Source organism: Capsicum annuum, chromosome 2, assembly GCF_002878395.1.
Source record: "Capsicum annuum cultivar UCD-10X-F1 chromosome 2, UCD10Xv1.1, whole genome shotgun sequence".
In the NCBI taxonomy this organism is placed as follows: domain Eukaryota; kingdom Viridiplantae; phylum Streptophyta; class Magnoliopsida; order Solanales; family Solanaceae; genus Capsicum; species Capsicum annuum.
This window is the reverse complement of record NC_061112.1, coordinates 152785526-152804352: the sequence shown is the minus strand read 5'-3', so window position 1 is coordinate 152804352 and position 18827 is coordinate 152785526. Positions and strand designations below refer to the sequence as shown.

At 35.8% G+C, this 18827-nt stretch overlaps 3 protein-coding genes across 7 annotated transcripts; 2 read left to right on the top strand and 1 right to left on the bottom strand.

The window, feature by feature from the left end:
* The first annotated feature begins 259 nt into the window (after positions 1 to 259).
* LOC107860698 lies at positions 260 to 8127 on the top strand. 5 transcript variants are annotated; one of them, XM_016706152.2, is made up of 15 exons: positions 260 to 528; positions 776 to 844; positions 935 to 1046; positions 1295 to 1441; positions 1638 to 1742; positions 5244 to 5327; positions 6126 to 6241; positions 6333 to 6434; positions 6520 to 6633; positions 6731 to 6787; positions 6877 to 6943; positions 7148 to 7201; positions 7290 to 7364; positions 7443 to 7478; positions 7743 to 8127. In XM_016706152.2, exons 2-15 carry the CDS (start codon positions 825 to 827, stop codon positions 7857 to 7859), a joined length of 1206 nt encoding a protein of 401 aa, XP_016561638.1. In that variant the 5' UTR covers positions 260 to 528; positions 776 to 824; the 3' UTR covers positions 7860 to 8127. The 5 variants fall into 5 exon arrangements, with proteins under 5 accessions (XP_016561638.1, XP_016561641.1, XP_047263577.1 ...); XM_016706155.2 differs by having other exon boundaries at positions 303 to 528; positions 721 to 844; XM_047407621.1 differs by having other exon boundaries at positions 303 to 528; positions 716 to 844.
* A 2249-nt stretch (positions 8128 to 10376) lies between these two features.
* Positions 10377 to 12290, top strand: LOC107860697 (structure-specific endonuclease subunit SLX1). Its single transcript, XM_016706150.2, has 3 exons — positions 10377 to 10851; positions 11154 to 11287; positions 11374 to 12290. Exons 1-3 carry the CDS (start codon positions 10555 to 10557, stop codon positions 12062 to 12064), a joined length of 1122 nt encoding a protein of 373 aa, XP_016561636.2. The 5' UTR covers positions 10377 to 10554; the 3' UTR covers positions 12065 to 12290.
* A 363-nt stretch (positions 12291 to 12653) lies between these two features.
* LOC107860695 (anthocyanidin 3-O-glucosyltransferase 2) lies at positions 12654 to 14445 on the bottom strand. The gene has a single exon (XM_016706149.2). The coding sequence runs from the start codon at positions 14236 to 14238 to the stop codon at positions 12775 to 12777; it is 1464 nt and encodes a 487-aa protein (XP_016561635.1). The 5' UTR covers positions 14239 to 14445; the 3' UTR covers positions 12654 to 12774.
* Between the last annotated feature and the right edge of the window lie 4382 nt (positions 14446 to 18827).

The window sequence follows — 18827 nt, the reverse complement described above, 5'->3', positions numbered from 1 at the left end:
ATAATGTCCCATAAGTGTAATGGAGGAGTTTTATTTACTCACTCTTGTTTATTTTTACTTTTTTTCATGTTTAACTTGACACACTCTTAATAAATAATAAATCAAAAAAAATAATTTTATTATATTATTCTTATTAATTAGAAGGCATCTAAATGCTGAAAAATCAATATTATTTAATAATAAGAATAAAATCGATATAAAATATTTTTTAAACTAAACAAGTAAAACATTAAATAGTTATTTTACGTATTAAACAACTAAAAATAAAAGCAGAGAGCATCAAAGGGTATGCAACTTGAGCATATTCATGACCTCCTTAATTTTGACGTTTTTACTAATGTGGTTGTTATAAATCCCACATAATGTCTGAAACTCAGTTAAAAATTCCCGCTCAAGAAGTGCTGCAACATGTCACCGACAAGGGTTGACTTACTACTAACAACATGTCAAACGCTGAGTTTTAACCTCTAATTACCTGCGCTGATTCATTCATTGATTGATATGAGCTTGTAGGATTAGCCAATTCAGGTATATTTACGGAACATTTAGGCATTTCTGCATAATTTTTAAGGCAGTTTATCCCCCCCGTATTGTCCAAGTAATCTTATTTGTTCTATAACTCTATTGCCTTTGGAATAAGGGGAACTGAAATTGATTTTGGTACTGTAAACAAATCAGTTTGATGTTTTGAGTTTTAGGTTTGTCCTCAATGTAGTACAGCTTTGGCGTTTCTGTTGCGAGTCATTGAAAGTCTTCTTGAGTCAACTCTTTGCAGCTTCTTCTTTTTGTGATTCTGAAACTGCTCCGAGGGGATTGCCGGCAGAATGGGGACACCTACGCGCAGGTTTTTAATTTTTAAGTGATTTTTATTGACTTTTCTTGAGAGAATAATTAGTGTGCTTTCAAGCTTTTTAACTTAGATCTTCTATGACAGCTCAAACACTAGAATAGGAAATGAAATGATGAGGCTTCTTTTGACAACTTTTGCTGGAGTTGTGTTTGGTATTTTCTTAGGTGTATCGTTTCCTACACTTCCATTGACCAAGGCAAGCAAGTTACTTTGGCTTTTGAATTTGATATGATCATATAAATATTTGGTTTTTAACTGTCTTGATGAGCAAATGCCGACTGTTGTCTTGTCGTTCAAATGTATACAAATATGCACATTCTAATAAACAAACTCACTGCTTGCTCAAAAACTAAGTGCTTCCCTGATTTAATGCCTTATTTTTCTCTTAAGTATCTTTGCATAAGAGCTAATAAGATAATCTGCTTGTGTATTTCGATATTGCAGGTGAACTTACCTTCTAATCTTTTTCGGTTAATTGATCTCACTTACATTGAGGACAAGTATTCAGGCTTCTCAACCCAAGATCTATTAAATGTATTGTCTTCCCTTAGGAGCTGCAAAGGCCGTTCACACAGGCATTCTGACACAAAGGTATAACGTTTGTTGCTATAGTGGCTCCAAGCAGCTTCTCTTGAGACTTTGGTGCAAGAAAGTTTCTTATTCTCATTTTATTATTACATTCAGATACTGAGGGTCAGCTTTAGTTATATAGTGATATGATTGCACTCCGTCTCTTGGAAATTTATACGGCCTTTCAAGACTTATACTATTTGCTCAAATATTGCAGATTTGGGTTCCATCAAACCCTCGAGGTGCTGAGAGGCTACCACCGCATATTGTTGCATCTGAGTCTGATCTTTATCCTCGAAGGTTGTGGGGCCTACCCCGTGAGGTCTGTGTTTTTCAACCTTGATGACTATCTAAAGTAGACAGTTGATTCTTTTTCTTTTTCAAATTTGGCAACTGCTTTATGCAAGTCAATGTTATGGTGTGAGGTTTAGAATGCAGAGGAAATGATCCATATGTCAACACTTAACAACAACAACAACATACCCAGTGTATTTCCACATAGTGGGGTCTGGGGAGGGTAGAGTGTACACAGACCATACCACTATCTCAGGTGAAGTAGAGAGGCTGTTTTCAATAGACCCCGGCTTAGGACCGACAACAGTATAACAAACACAAAAGATAAGTGCATATAAACTAGTATGGTATGCAAAAATAAACTAACACCGCTAGCCACAAGATAATACTACAGCCACAACACCACGAACAAGAAACTCCAGACACAAAAGAAGCTCCCCTACTGTTACCGATGCACTCCCACCCCCTAACCCTCTACCCTAATCCGCTTCCTCCACACCTTCCTATCAAGGGTCATGTCCTCCGTAAGCTGTAACTGCTCCATATCATGCCTAATCACCTCCCTCCAATATTCCTTCGGTCTACCTCTACCTCGCCTAAAACCATCCATAGCCAGTGTCTCACACCTCTGCACTAGAGCATCCGATCCCCTCCTCATCACGTGCCTGGACCAATGTAACCTCACTTTTCGCATCTTATCCTCCACCGAAACAACTCCCACCTTCTCCCGAATAATCTCATTCCTCACCCTATCTTTCCTGGTATGTCCACACATTCATTACAACATTCTCATCTCCGCCACCTTTAACTTTTGAAAGTGGGAGTTCTTAACTGGCCAACACTCCGCTCCATACAATATAGCCGGCCAAACTGCCACTCTGTAGAACTTACCTTTAAGCTTCGGGGGCACCTTCTTATCACATAGAACTCTCGAAGCGCCTCCATTTCGACCACCCTACCCCAATACGATGCGTGACATCCTCGTCAATCTCACCATTGCCCTGAATCATAAACCCCAGACACTTGAAACTCTCCCTCTTCTGAATGGCCTGAGAGTCCATCTTCACAACCACTCCAGCCTCCTGCGACGCATCACTAAACTTATACTCCAAGCACTCCGTCTTGGTTCTGCTTAATCCAACTTATCATTAGCTCCTCCCTTAGTCTCATCAATCAGTACCACATCATCCGCAAATAACGTACACCAAGACACCTCTTTATGAATATGTCGCGTCAAAACATCCATCACCAAGGCAAATAAAAACGGGCTAAGAGTCGATCCCTGATGCAACCCTATCAAAACTGGGAAGTACTTCGAATCTCCACCTACCGTCCTCACACGAGTCTTTGCACCATCATACATGTCCTGAATCGACCTAGTGTACACCACGGGCACTCCTTTTGCCTCTAAGCACCTCCACAGAATCTCCCAGGAAACTCTGCCATATGTCTTCTCAAGATCAATAAACACCATGTGCAATTCTTTCTTCCTCTTTCGAAACTGCTCCACTAATCTCCTCAGTGGTCGTGCGACCTGGCATGAAATTGAACTGATTCTCAGAGATAATCACGATCCCTCTCAGCCTCAACTCTTCCACCCTTTCTCAAACCTTCATAGTATGACTCAACAACTTAATACCTCTATAGTTATTGGAACTCTGAATGTCTCCCTTGTTCTTGTATAATGGAATCATCGTACTCCACCTCCACGCTTCAGGCATCTTCGCTGCCCTAAAAATAATGTTAAACAACCTTGTCAACCACTCCAAACCTGCCCCGCTAGTGCTCTTCCAAAAATCCACTGGAGTCTCGTCTGGCCCCGTCGCCCTACCTCGCCGCATCCCGCAAATAGCTCCCTTGACCTTTTCAACCTTGATACGCCTACAATAACCATAATCGCGACACTCCTCAGATTTCTCCAAGTCCCCCAACAAGAAACCTTTGTTCCCCTCGTCATTCACAAGTTTATGAAAATAGGACTGCCACCTCTCCCTAATGAGGGCATCCTCAACCAACACTGTACCATCCTCTCCCTTAATGCACTTCACTTGATCAAGGTCATGAGTCATCCGCTCCCTGACCTTGGCAAGCCTATACAACTTCTTATCCCCGCCTTTCTCATCTAAAGTCGCATATAAGCTCTCAAAAGTTGTTGTCTTAACCGCCGTAATCGCTAACTTAGCCTCTCTTCTAGCTGCCTTATACTCCTCCTAATTCGCCTGCCTTTCCTCATCATCCTTGCTCTTAACCAACTTAGCATAAGCCACCTTCTTAGACTCCACCTTCCTCTTAACCTCTTCGTTCCACCACCAGTCTCCTTGATGCTTGCCAGATCGACCTCTCGAGACGCCCAACACCTCTCTAGCGATCTCCATAGTGCAACTGGCAGCCGTCTCCCACATACTATCCACATCTCCTCTACTCTCCCAAGCCTCCTACTTTTCAACTTCTCTCCCATTTCCAAAGCACTAGCCAAAGTCAAGCTACCCCATTTAATCCTGGGCCGAGCCTCCATACTCCTCTTCTTTTTGCCCTTATTGATAACCAAGTCCATCACCAACAACCTATGTTGAGTCGAAAGATTCTCGCTGGGTATGACTTTACAATCTTTACATAGTGCTCTATCACCCTTCCTAAGAAGCAAAAAGTCTATCTGAGTCTTGGTCACTGAACTACAAAACGTAATAAGGTGTTCCTCCTTCTTCAAAAAGCTCGAATTCGCTATTCACAACCCAAAAGCCCTAGAAAAATTCAAATGAGAAGCTCCTCCTTCATTCCTCTCCCCAAAACCGAAACCGCCATGCACATCATCATAACCTCTCGACAAAGACCCAATATGTTAACACTTTACACATTACTAAAATGGCGTCTTTCCATAAATAATGACAAGTTCAGTTCACGGTACTAACGTCTCTTGAAGTTGATTCCAGGGGGAGGTATAGAATGCAAAGGAAATGATCCATATGTTAACACATTACCAAAAAGGCCGCTTTCCGTAAATACTGGCATGCTCAGTTAACGGACTAACATATCTTGAAGCTGATTTCAGTGATATTGCTTTGAGTTACTAATGGTTTATAAGTCGAAATTGGAGGGAATTTCATATAAAACTAATAGATGCTTGTGATACACCCTTTTAGGTTTATTGCCCTACTAACAGTCTTTGAAGTAGTTTGCTTCAAGAATATTGGATGGGTGAGAAAGCAAGAATGCCTGATTAGAAATATTATACTGGCTGAAGTGGGCTATTGACATGCTTGTCTCCTCCTGCTTTTGTAGGGCTTTGAAGAAAACGTTATGCCTTAGCTGTCAATATAGTTTCCGACATTGAGCTTTATATAATCCAGTGTGATGACTGACGAGAATCGTTGTATAACCAGCTGAAACATGATTTTAGTATACAATTATAAGTTAAAGCCCTCAATGATGCTTCTCCCTCACTTGGTTTCCTTCCTTTTTCGAGATAGAGAAAGATAATGACTACACATTATATCACTCTATCTGATCTGTTTCATCAATTGATCTGCAGGACTTGATTATCAAACCTAGGTATCTTGTTTGCTTTGCAGTTGGATACGAGCAGAAAAATAACATTGATGCGGCAGTGAAAAAGGTAAGGCTCAACCGTTCTCTAGCTCTATTCCCTTCTACTCGCTCCTTTGGGCCCTGGACTTGTCTTTTCAGGGGATCATTTAATTGTGAATAAGGGAGATAAGGCATAATCTAAGCTTTGTTTGCAACATATTTTAACATATAGCTTTTGCCTGCAACTGCAATCATGTTTTAGGTTGCCAAATGCTTTAGAAAAGTCATGTTGGAGATCCAAAACTGTACTCATAATTCTCAAAATGGACAAAAAAGCAAGTTGTGGAAGGCAAAAAGTTTCCAGAAAACATTGATCTTTTGACAAAAGGAAATGTGAAGATTTTCCATTTTCTAATATTAGCTTTTTGAGTTAGCTGTTTGACTATTTTCTACTCAATTTTTAATTCAGTACGATGAATAAAAGTAACAAAAATTCGGGTTTAATTCTAAACTAAGCACTAACTACTTTGATCGATAAAAAATTGTTTGCATGATTATAGATACAAGTCACTAACTAAAACTTGTTTAGTGCTTCTTAATCTTCACGAAAAAATGTTATATCATCTTTCTCCCTTATGGAGTTTATGTTGCTTGACTTGTGTAAATTTACACTTCGCTCGTGATTATTGATATTTCCAACAGTTGTGACTGAATTTATGATGTTTTTCCCTTCGATTATCTCCTGTATGTGCCCCTAAATAAGACACTTCCTGCAACAGTCCCAACATATTTCTCAGTGGGATTTTAGTTTCCCGTAATTTTGTCACAGACCAATCATATCTTCATCTCTTGTGGCTGTGCATTCTTACAGTTGCAATTTTAACAGTTTTCAGAGAATTTTACCTTTATGTTGTTTCACTATGATGGTCGAACAAGTGAATGGGATGACCTTGAGTGGTCAAAGGGGGCTATCCATGTTAGTACGCTAAAGCAAACTAAATGGTAACTACTTTTGCGACTTTCTTTGTTTCCTCAGTCTTTCAGTACATTTTGATGGATTTGTAAGAGCAAAGTTTATTCATTGTGTTGAAAGGTGGTATGCAAAACGCTTTCTGCATCCAGACATTGTAGCACCCTATGACTATATATTCATTTGGGATGAAGACTTGGGGCTTGAGAATTTTGATGCCGAGGAGTAAGAATGATTCTTTTGCACATTCTTGTGAATCGGATATGTTGGATTCTATGAACTCTAATGCTATATTATATTACAACTTCAGATATATAAAGTTGGTGAGGCAACATGGGATGGATATTTCACAGCCTGGTGTAGCATCAAACAGTGAGTTGTCATGGTGGATGACAAAAAGACGAAATGACACTGAAGTCCACAAGTAGGGAGACTTGCATTACTATCTATAACTGCAGACTAAAGCATCCATGCACACATAGCACTTGATCTCATATACAGTCTATTGTTTGTGCCGTCAGGGAAACAGAGGAAAGACCTGGCTGGTGCACTGATCCGCACTTGCCACCATGTGCAGGGTATGTTAATGCATGATATTTTTTCACGAACTGCCCTTCTTGCTTGATGGTTGGTGTCAGTAGTGTTTCCTTTTGTTATCTGCAATCAGATTTGTTGAGATCATGGCACCTGTTTTCTCTAGAGAGGCATGGCGGTGTGTTTGGTATATGATCCAGGTATAAACTATGTCACATCCTTTTTTGACATTTATTGCAGCTGCTCTCCCCCTCCGGCCCCTCCTACAGTCTGGACAAACAAACCTGCGAAAGTGACAAACATAGAGTCAAATGAAAACGAATATTGCACGTAAGAGGATGTGGGGTTGGAGGATAAGTAACCATTTTGTGAATGCAAATATGAGTTCTTATTTGTTATTGCAGAATGATTTGGTCCATGGATGGGGTCTCGATTTAGCTCTCAGGAAATGTGTGGAAGTAAGTAATCCTCCTTATGCAGTGTGGTAAAATTCTCACGTATGCTTATTCAACTGGCCTTATCTTAATAATGCTTTTGAATGAGCAGCCAGCACATGAAAAGATAGGAGTTGTAGATTCTCAGTGGATTGTGCATCAAACTGTCCCTTCACTCGGAAACCAGGTATATCCCCGGTTCAGCCTTTGTTTTTTGTCATACTATGTTATAAGTTTGGCACTAAAGGTTATCTTCTTTCAACAGGGACAAGCAGAGAAAGGCAAAGCACCATGGGAAGGGGTATGTTGCTATATCTGATTCTCCACTAGACTGAAATTTGATCAAGAAAGACGGAATTATGCTTGTCCTTTTCATTATATCATACAATATTCAATTGTTCTATCTGAACTTCGTGATGATGCATTATTCGGAGAAATCTTCTCCTTTGAATTTTCTATCAAATGCATTTAGCTGACGAAGTGTTTTCTTGAGCTTGTTCAAAAGAAATATGTTGATCATTGATTATCATTATATTGTCTAAGTCCAGCTCTCATTTTGGCTTAGGTAAGAGAAAGGTGTAAAAGAGAGTGGACAACGTTCAAGGAGCGTATGGCTGCTGCAGAGAAAGATTATTACAAGGCAAAGGGAATAATTGATCCCGTTAATTCAACGTCTCATTAAGTAAAATGTCGTATTTAGTTTTATATACATGGACAGTTAGATTGCTTCTAGGTCAGTTTTTAAGCACTTTTGTAGTGTTAGGGGTAAAATAAAAAGGTGCTTTTAATTTAAGCACTTGTTTTAAAGCCAAAAAAGTCAAAAGCTACAAGCTCATCCAAATAGGCTCTTTGTTACCAATTAATGCTTATCACATAGATTTACTTGTAATTATCAACCTGATGTTGTGAATATTTTTTGGCTGTCAATGCTACTAAGTTAAACTTGTTTATGTTGGGTAAAAAGTCCCACATTGGTTGGAGAATGGACTGGTAGTTTGATTATATGGACTTGGGTAATCCTCACCTCATGAGCTAGCTTTTGAGGTTGAGTTAGGCCCAAGGTTCATTTCTTTATCATAGTATCAAAGTAGGGAATCCGTTTCCTGACGTCGTACGCTACATAGCGATCTTACCCTTGTTGGTTTCTGTGGTCGATTTTGCATTCGTCGAAGTCAGATTTAGTTAGCCGGAGTCAGATTCAATTTTTTTTGGAATTCAGTTCGTACACCTTCGTTGTTCGAAGTTGTGGTCATCGGGTTATCCTGGAAGTGCTCAAATCATCTAAGTTTTTTTTTTTTTCGATTTTATTGATTTTGTTGCAGTAAAGGTCGTCTTCTTCTGGTGATAAGGAGAAGCTGGTATTTTCGATACTCGATTTTGATTTTTTTGCCATTCTCTGTTGCGGTTTGTTTTACTTTGTTAGAGTGGGTAAAAAGTCCCACATTAATTGGGGAATGGATTGGTAGTTTGCTTATATGGACTTGGGTAATCCTTACCTCATGAGCTAGCTTTTGAGGTTGAGTTGTTGGTCTTAGGTCTAACTCACACCGAGCTAGCTTTTGAGGAAGGTCCATTTCTTTATCATGGTATCAGAGCTAGATCCACCCAGTTCATTGTTTCCGATGTTGGGCCCTCGTCTTATATTGTTCACGCTCCAAATGTCCAGCCCTAGGCGTGCGGGGAGTTAGAGTCCCACATCGGTGGGTTAAAGGGTCCTTGATATGGTCTTGGGCAATCCTTCTCTCATGAGCTAGCTTTTGGGGTGTGAGTTAGGCCTAAGACCAACAACTCAACCTCAAAAGCTAGCTCTCCTTATATGGTCTTGGACAATCTTGGTAAGCTTTTGGGGTGTGAGTTAGGCCTAAGATCAATCCATTCCTCAACCAATGTTGGACTTTTTACCCACTCTAACAGTTTATCAGGGCGCAATATTTTTTGGAAGTTTACTTTTGTTTAGCACCTAATCAATCACTCACTTTGTGTAATATTTGATGTTAGACAAACAAGTTTAGGACATTACATTCCTTGCTTCATCAGTTGCTTTCCATTTGTTCATTCCTCGTGAATTTTCTGGCATTGACAATTTGTCTCCAACGCTGTATAATTTCTTAATTAATCTCAACGTCATGAAGAAATTATGAAAGATATAGCACTTAATTTAATATTCTACAAGTTTCAGCCCCTTTCTTGTCTGATACAACAACAAAGTAAGCCATAAACACTGAATAAGCACAAGTATTCTCATTAATCAAAACCCAAATAATGGATCCTTAATCCCCATATATTATGTCCTAAAATCAAAAGATCATTCCTATTAACATTATACTCCCTCCGTCCCATTTTACCCGTCCCAAATTGGCTAAGTTGACCCATTTTACTTGTCTCATTTTATTTATCAAGATAAGATAAACTTTTCTTTTCATGTTGGACTCTTTGCATTAATTACCTTTTCTTTAAACTAAAATATAAATATCATTTAATAGGGTTTACTTTGGTAAACTAGTCATGTTATTTAGTATTTTTCTTAATTGTTGTGTCATCCCAATTTGTGACAAGTAAAGTGGGACGGAGGGAGTATTATTTTATACTTCTATAACAGCATTTTACTATTTTTTACTGTTTGTAATAGCAACGCATAAGCATCTTCTTGTCGGTATGACTTTCTTGCTTGCTCTGAGTTCTCTCATCTTTCAACCTTTTTGAAAAGCAAAAAATTATTTATTGCTTAATTTTGAGTTTTCCTCTGTTGGTACGAAAGTAAAAAATGACTGATATATAATATTTGTTAAATAATTAACCTGTCCGTAGCAGATTAGATTTTGAACTAATCTATAATTCTTAACATTTATAGACAAACAACATAAATTTCGACAATATAGAGCTTAATTACATAAATTCCTAATACTTTGCATAATTACTACAAATTTCGATTTTAAATCCGTCGAGATATGTAATTGATTCACGATACATCTCATGAAGATACATAAAGATACATAATTAGTTCCCGATATATTTTTTTGATTTTGAGTCTATTTAAATACATAATTAGCTCTCGATACATTCGATGAAGATACATAATTAATTAAAACTTTTGTAATTACTTTACAGGGGTGAAGATGTAAATATGATAAGTTAAAAGGGCGTCTGTTTATGTTATTTTTTTTTTCTTAAATGAACAAGGTATTTAAAAAGTGGGTCATTTGCCCTTGTCAAATTTGAATTAAATAGAAGACTTGGCATATGGGCCATTTGTAAAACTTTAGACCCGCATCTGAGAAAGCCCACACCTACAAGGCTGGCATGACAACGGTCGAATTTAACCAGATCCCAAATGCTTGGCAGCCTCAAGAGAGAGAGAGAGAGAGAGAGAGAGAGAGATGGGGAAAAGGAAGGGGATGGATCAGAAGAAAGTTCGTACAGAAGAAAAGGAAGTGAAATTGGAAGATGAACAAGTAGTAGGAGGAAGCAGCAGATTCTTCGGGTGCTACTTGCTTACTTCTCTGTCCCCCAGATTCAAAGGCCACACCTACATCGGATTTACAGTGAACCCACGCCGTAGAATCAGGCAGCACAATGGAGAGGTGAAGATGGGTGCTTGGAGGACCAAGAAGAAACGTCCCTGGGAGATGATCTTATGCATATATGGCTTCCCTACTAATGTTTCTGCCCTCCAGGTATTCTCTCAAATCTAAAATGTTTCCACTTGGATTGTCATGTGTCATAGATTTTATCTTCTAAAGACTATATTCCAGTTAATCATATTTTTCAACCAAAGCTATATCCATTTTAACCCATTTCTCCCAATCCAAATCCAAGCGTGTGTTGGATGTGTGATCAAAAGTTCCCAATCACTATTATGCATATTCTGTTTGTTTGTGCCAGTTGGAAATTTCAGCTTGGTTTGCTAATCTGATACCTGAATTTGGTGATATAAAACAATCTCAAATTTAATTGTTCTCCTTATTGAATATTGTAGTTTGAGTGGGCGTGGCAGCATCCAGTAGAATCCCGTGCAGTTAGGCAGGCAGCATCATCATTCAAAACTCTTGGAGGAGTTGCTAATAAGATTAAATTGGCATTTACAATGCTTACACTCCCTCAATGGCAAAGGTATGTACTGTACTTAGGTGGACTGACAAGTTTTATTGGATTATTTTTCTCCTGTAGTCTCATTAAGTTTTGTCTTCTATGTTCAGCTTAAATCTCACGGTAAATTTCTTCTCCACTAAATACAAGATGCATTCAGCTGGCTGCCCTAGTCTTCCGGAGCACATGACAGTCCAAGTTCGTGCTCTGGATGAACTTCCTTGTCATACAGGAATTGACAGGGATGAGTATACAACCAACGATTGGGACAATAGTGAAGAATATGAGGGAAGCAGTGAGAAATTAACAGATGGAATATCAGCCGGCTCCACATATTCTAACAGTTCTTTTTGTAATCAAGAAAAAGATGGCACCGAAGAAAATGTCAATGAACACATTGATTGGAGAGAAGAACCTGTTGAACGTGCTGATGAAAATAGCACTCCCGACAGAGAGGATCCTGAGCACTCATATATCATCATTGACTCTCCAGCGAAAGTGTCATCTTCAATTCAAAGTGGATCCTTTCATACAGCAGACAGCAAAGACATACACGAATTGGACGATGAATTTGATGGGAAGCTGGTCCAGCAGGCCAACAGGCTGTGTTCAACAAAAACGCATGCCTATCATGATCCATTGTCAACCAAGAATGCTGGTTTGTCTAGTGAAGTTGTGGTTATTGATCTTTTTACTCCTCCATGCTACAAAGTAAGTGCTGACGGCAAAAAAAGAAGAGTTTCTACTACTTGTCCTGAAATAATAGACTTGACAGAATCACCAATTTATGTCCAAGTCTAATGTAACTAACTTGTTGCCTGGTTTGTTTGTAATTGTCACAAAATAATGAGCAACGGAGAGCTAGCATATCCATGATACTGATATAGTTGACTGATTCTTTCAGCAGCAAACTTTAGTTTCCAGTATGTATGTAATTTATTTATTTTCTTAAATGTAATTTGGATTGAAAGAGCTAAGGATTGCAACGCCTTGGCGAAGTTAATTTTATCAGCCATGTAAAAGATCACTTGATCTCCACCGCTACAACAACACCACGGCTTCATCCCTATCGATACCACAACCCATAAACTTCATCGTCATTGTCTCGCAAACATCCTTTCTGCAACAAGAAGACATTTGCAATCCGGAACAAAGAAAAAGAAGTAAAGAAAAGTTGCTGATAATGCATTATATGGAGGAACCTCCGTGAATTTCCTATCTAATGCATTTAGCCAATGAGTAGGTAGGTAAGAGAAAGGTGTAAAAGAGAGTGGACAATGTTCAAAGAACGTATGGCTGCTGCATGCAGCGAAAGATTATTACAAGGCAGAGGGAATTGACCCCCTTAATTCTTGGCAACACGAAAACAATTAAAAAGAGACCATTTAAGTTTCCCGGTAAACAAAACACACACCTGAATAATTATTTGATTCAGTAGAATACTGATATGAAACAAAACTGCTAGCACAAAGAGTAGTACAGAATGTAAAAGATTCCTCTTCTTCTCAATTCTAGGAATCAAGAATAGTTTCTACAAATCGTTCTAGAGAAATGAAAGAAGATCCACCCTCCATCAACGCCTTCCTGCAAATTTCTCCCATGTCTTTGGCTCTCTTCCTCTGGGGATTTTCACTGTCCATTATGCATCTTATAGCTTTCTCCATCACCTCGGCCTTCACAATTTCGGGCTGACCACTCTGCTGCATCCTGTAATCCAGTGTCAGCTCCACTGCCACCTCAAGATCTCTCACCAATTGAAACGCATTTATTTGTTGTTCTGCATAAAGGGGCCATGTCACAATTGGAACTCCATACCATATACTCTCAACAATTGAATTCCACCCACAATGAGATACGAATGCTCCGGTGGCTTTGTGAGCCAAAATGTCGGTTTGAGGTGCCCATCCACATACTACTCCGCTGTTTTTTGTCCTCTCCAAGAACCCTTCTGGCAATATCTCCTTTAATTTTGTAGTTTCAGCATTTGCAGGGAGACGCATTGACCACACAAACCTAACACCACTTCGTTCAAGTGCAATTGCCATCTCGACTAGCTGTGGTGGCTGAAAAACACCAAGGGTTCCAAAGCACAGAAAAAGAACAGAGGCAGTTGGCTGCTGGTCTAGCCATTTAATGATCTCTTCATCTTCAGACGTAGAATTGCCCTTACCTTTTTGGTTCTCAAGGTCAGGACGAGATCCTGCTGCTTGTGTTGAAGGTTTTTGGTTCTCAGCGTCAAGAAGAAGTCCTACTGTGTACACTGGAGGTAGTTCAGGATCAGATGCTAAACTATTGACAGCGTGACTTTCGAATTCTGCAACTGTGTTGATGAGAATTCCTTTGGTTTCTTTGTACCTGGCAGCATGGTTGCAGAATGTGTCGTAACCTTCCTTGATGAATGCAAATGAAGGCAAGACTTTTGAGGGTACTGGATGAGAAAAGATTGGTATCTTTACATCAGCATCAGATTGGTTAAATTCTCTCCCGACTTGGTCACGCCAAATAGACATGTAAAACGTGAAACCAAGAAAACCAGCACTTTGAACCAAGAAAAGATAAGAAGGAAAGCCAAGTTCATTTGCTACATCAATCATTGAACTGCAAAGCATATCAAAGACTAGTCCAATAATTTTCGAATCAGGCCTCTTGTTGCTGATAATTGCTTCCTTAACGAGGGGTCGACAATTTGCTAGATAAAGAGAGATGTACCTATCAATAGACTTGCCTATTTCATCTGAAGGTGGCGGTTTGGCTTTGGCAAGTGTGATATATCTAATTCGACTGCCCTGGGAATCAGAGGACTTTTGCTTGATGTAGGCATCTACGCTGGCATCGAATGGTGGGGGTGGCCTTATAATTAGAAATGTTGCACATAGCCTCTCATCTCTATTAACCAACTTCTCTGCAAACTTGCATACCGAAATTAGGTGACTAACGGCTGGAGTAGGCACAAATACCAGCTCTAATTTGCTCATCTTTGGAACAAGAAAATTTTTGTGTTGTTTCAAGAAGAAAATTTTTGTTTGATCATACAAGAATAATGTCTATGTTGGGTGTGTCCACGTTTTTATAGTAGTGCTTCTGCCTTTTCTAAAATTTGGAGTGATTTTAGTTGCAGAACAGGTTTGGCGTTATCTTTAAACGAGCTCAACACCACTTCAACAAGAATTACTGTGGTAAAATGAATATATGCCTCAAATGCACAAGGTAAAAATATATGCCTCAAAGGGACTCGGGTGGCTTAGTTATTTTGCACGTTCAAAAAATGTCAACATGTAATAATTTGATTTTGGCGTTGTCTTTAGAGGAGCCCAACAATAACTGTGGTAAAATGAAGGAAAGTTTACATTAAAACATAAACTTAAAGATGTATAAATACATAAAATCTTTTATTTTTTAAAATACATTTCTTTCGAATTTTTCTTTTTCTTTTTGATACATATTAAATAAGGAAGTAACATATTTGCATTTATTTTAGGACAGTAAATGATGATACAGAATCTCTTAAATATCTACCAAAAATCAAATTAAAAAAAAATTCATCAAATCTTATAATTTGCAGAACTCGGAACCAAAATAAGTCAAGTTATCAAAGAAGTGACCAAAATTTTAATAAGTAATCAAAATAGGCTAAACGTAATAAATTATTACGTTTTTTACTTTTTTCTAACGGTCAACTAACGGAGCTGATTTTTTATAAAATGTAATAAATTATTACGTTTTACAAAATATTTTATAAACCGTAATAAATTATTACGTTTTGCAAAAAATATTGTAAAACATAATAATTTATTACGTTTTACATAAAAAAAATAATAATGCATTGTCACATCAAAGTCATATATCTCAGTTTTTTGTCTCTTGACTACTGGGTCAGGCTTGACAAAGAAAAATCTCCTCAATTCTATTTAAATTAATTAATTAAGGAGTCATTATACTATTTTATTTAATTAATTAGTGATAAGAATAAGAAAAGAAAAATTTAATTGTAATTGAATTGAATTTGATTGCCGTAGTTTGAAGCAAAGGTTGTATTTTAGAATTGAATAAGAGTGAAAACGGTCAACTTTTTTTTACCGATTATATGGAATCAAAGATTTATCTCTTTCCCTTCTTTTAAAATTAGAGGTGAGCGTTTGGTATTCGGTTTGATATTTTGAAAGTTCAGACTCGATAATTCGATAATCGATATTTGAACGTAAATACCATATATCATACTTATAAACATTAATTCGGTAATTGGTAAATTAAACTTCGATTAGGTATTACCATATTAAAATTGAAAATGTGTGCATGTACGTTTAAACTCCAAAGAGTATATTTAATAGAGACCCTATTTAGTATTTTTTTGTTATTTTTTACAAATATATTATTAAAATCTAATAGATTCTTTGGGATGACTAATATTATTGTCTATTGGTCCCGAATATCGAAATATCAAAATTTTACTCTCAAATATCATATCAAATATCGAATTACCATATATGAATTATCAATTTTTTTTATTCATTTTGGTAATTCAATTTTCAGTATTTTATGCTCATCCCTATTTAAAACAGTTGAATTTCCACTCCTTTTAAACTCAATTTTTTATTTTTATAATATATGAAAAATAGAACTCAATTAAATTTCACCAACAATTTTTGAAAAGGTTTTTTTTTTTTCATGTCTTGGAGAATTTATGAGGAATTAAGATTTCCTGTTTATAAAAAAAAATAAAAATTAATGGCGTAAGACAAGACTAGACGAAAAGCTGACAATAAGACTTTGATGGGACAATGCACTGACATTTTCTTAAAATTTTTGTATGTAAAATGTAATTAATTATTACGTTTTACAATTTTTTTTAAACTTACTCCCTCCGTCCCATTTTATCCGTCCCAAATTTTCTAATTCGGTGTCCATTTTACTTGTCTTTTTTTACTTATCAAGACAAAATAATTTTTTTTTTTCATATTTTACCCTTTGCATTAATTATTTTTTCTTTAAATTAAAATATAAACATCATTTAATAAGGGTATTATGATAAACTAACAATGTTATTTATTATTTTTCTTAATAGTTGTGTCATCCCAATTTGGGACAAATAAAATGGGACGGAGGGGAGTAATAATTTATTATGTTTTAAAAAAGTTTTGTAAAACGTAATAATTTATTACGTTTTATAAAAAGTTAACTCCATTAGTTGACCGTTAAGAAAAAAGTAAAAAACGTAACAATTTATAACGTTTAGCCTATTTTGGTAACTTATTAAATAAGTGGCCTATTTTGTTCACTTTTTTTATAACTTGGCTTATTTTGGTTCCGAGTTCTCATTTGCAATTTACAATTTGATTCAATTTTTTCCAATCTCTATTATTTTTTATTTCATTAAAATTTTAAAAATTTTATTGTGTGTTTCATTTTGACAAAGCATTCATATTCTTTTGAAAAATCTTCGTACTTTAGAAGCTAAAAAATCTCATAGTTAAAAAATCTCAATTAATTTAGCGTTCATACAGATATTTTGGTTAATGTCCTTGATACATATAATGTTGTTTATTTTTTAATACATTTTCGTACTATAGATGGCGATACATTAGCTGTCAGTATATTAGTGATAGATATGAGTGATATATTTATTGTTGGAATATTGGTGATACATATGACTGGTACTTTTTTATTATGATTCATATTTTTGTTTCATGTATAAATGTTTGATACATTTAACATAAGTTTTGACATGTGTAAACTAATTATTTTTGTGTGAAATTGAATTTTGAATTTTGTTGTCATTTATGATACATCTGAAATTAAATGTATTTATGTGACGATTTATGCTTGATTTACTCTTCGTAATAATTGAAAATCAGTTACTTCCTTATTTAACTGACCGTTCGGTTATAAATGTATCACAGTGTATGTGTATCAATACTAAAGATATGCATCACAAAAACTAAAATAAAAAATATCTTATAATTTAATAAAATTATGATAAAAAGTATTACAATCCATTAAAGATGCGATATTTCTGTAAGTTACCCTAAGTATATTTATATGACTCTAATGCAAAAGATAGATACAGTGGAAGGAAAGGGTCTGTTATTTTGCACGTTAAAAACATGTCACTATGTAATATTTTGATTTTCCAAATAATATGAAAATTTAAACAAGAAGACAAGATTGGTTGGTGACCACTGACCAGACAGATGTTTGGACACACAGAACTTAATTAAGGGGAGCTTGCGAAATTAATCAGAATATATTTTAGAAACTTTTTATTCCAAATAACTGGAGTATCTATATTTATCACATTTCCTACTGATATGTTTATTTGGGACTAATTTATTAACTTTGAAAACAGTAGAGTTGGTCGAGGCATTTATTTTATTTTCTTCCAAGTAAGCCTGATGGAAACTTTAATTCAGGAAAAAAAGTTATTCTTCTTTAGAACAAGTTAAATCTTTTCTTTGTCATAAAAATTATGCTGAATATTATAGTCAAGTACTAATTGAAGTTACTTGTACAAATTATTCTAATAATTTATTTTTTTTGAATTTAATGTGTGTAATTAGTGTCCACACTTACGATTTGAAGATTTAAATAGAATTTTTTTTTAGTTGCAGTGCAGGTTTGGCGTTATCTTTAGACGAGCTCAACACTATTTCTATAAGAATTACTGTGGTAAAAATGTCAACATGTAATATTTTGATTTCTAAAAATTACACAACTACACAACTTATATTTTTAATATTACAAAAAATTCAAATTTTCTAAATATATTACAAAAATTCCACATATACACAGAATGTTATGTATATGGCGGCTATGCTATGTATATTAATAGGAAAAAAGAGTAAAGTAACTAAAAAAATAGGAGAGAATGTAATTAATTTTAAAATATTGGTATTTATGTTATTTATACTTTTGATTTTGGCGTTATTTTAAAGGAGCCCAACAATGATTGTGGTAAAATGAAGGAAAAATTACATAAACCTAAACATGTATAAATACATAAAATTCTTTATCGTTTAAAATATTTCATAAAATTTCAAATTTCTCCTTTTCCTCTTGATACCTATTAAATAAGGAAGTAACATATTTGCATTTATTTTAGGATAGTAAATAATGAGAGAGAATCTCTTAAATATCTTTATAAAAGTCAAATTAATTTTTTTTCATCAAATCTCATCATTTCAATTTACAATTTGATTCAATTTTTTCCAATCTCTATTATTTTTTATTTCAGTAAACTTTTGAAAGCTTTATTGTGTGTTTCATTTTGACAAGCATTCATATTCTTTTGAAGAATCTTCATACTTTAGAAGCTAAAAAATCTCCATTAATTTGGCGTTCATACAAATATTTTGGTTAATGCACTTAATACATATATAATGTTGTTAATTTTTTGATACATTTTCGTACTATAGATGTTGATACATTTGTTGTCAGTATATTGGCGATAAATATGAGTGATACATTTATTATCAGAATACTGATGATACATATGACAGAGACTTTATGATTATGCTTCATATTTTTGTTTCATTTATAAATGTTTGATACATTTAACATAGATTTGACA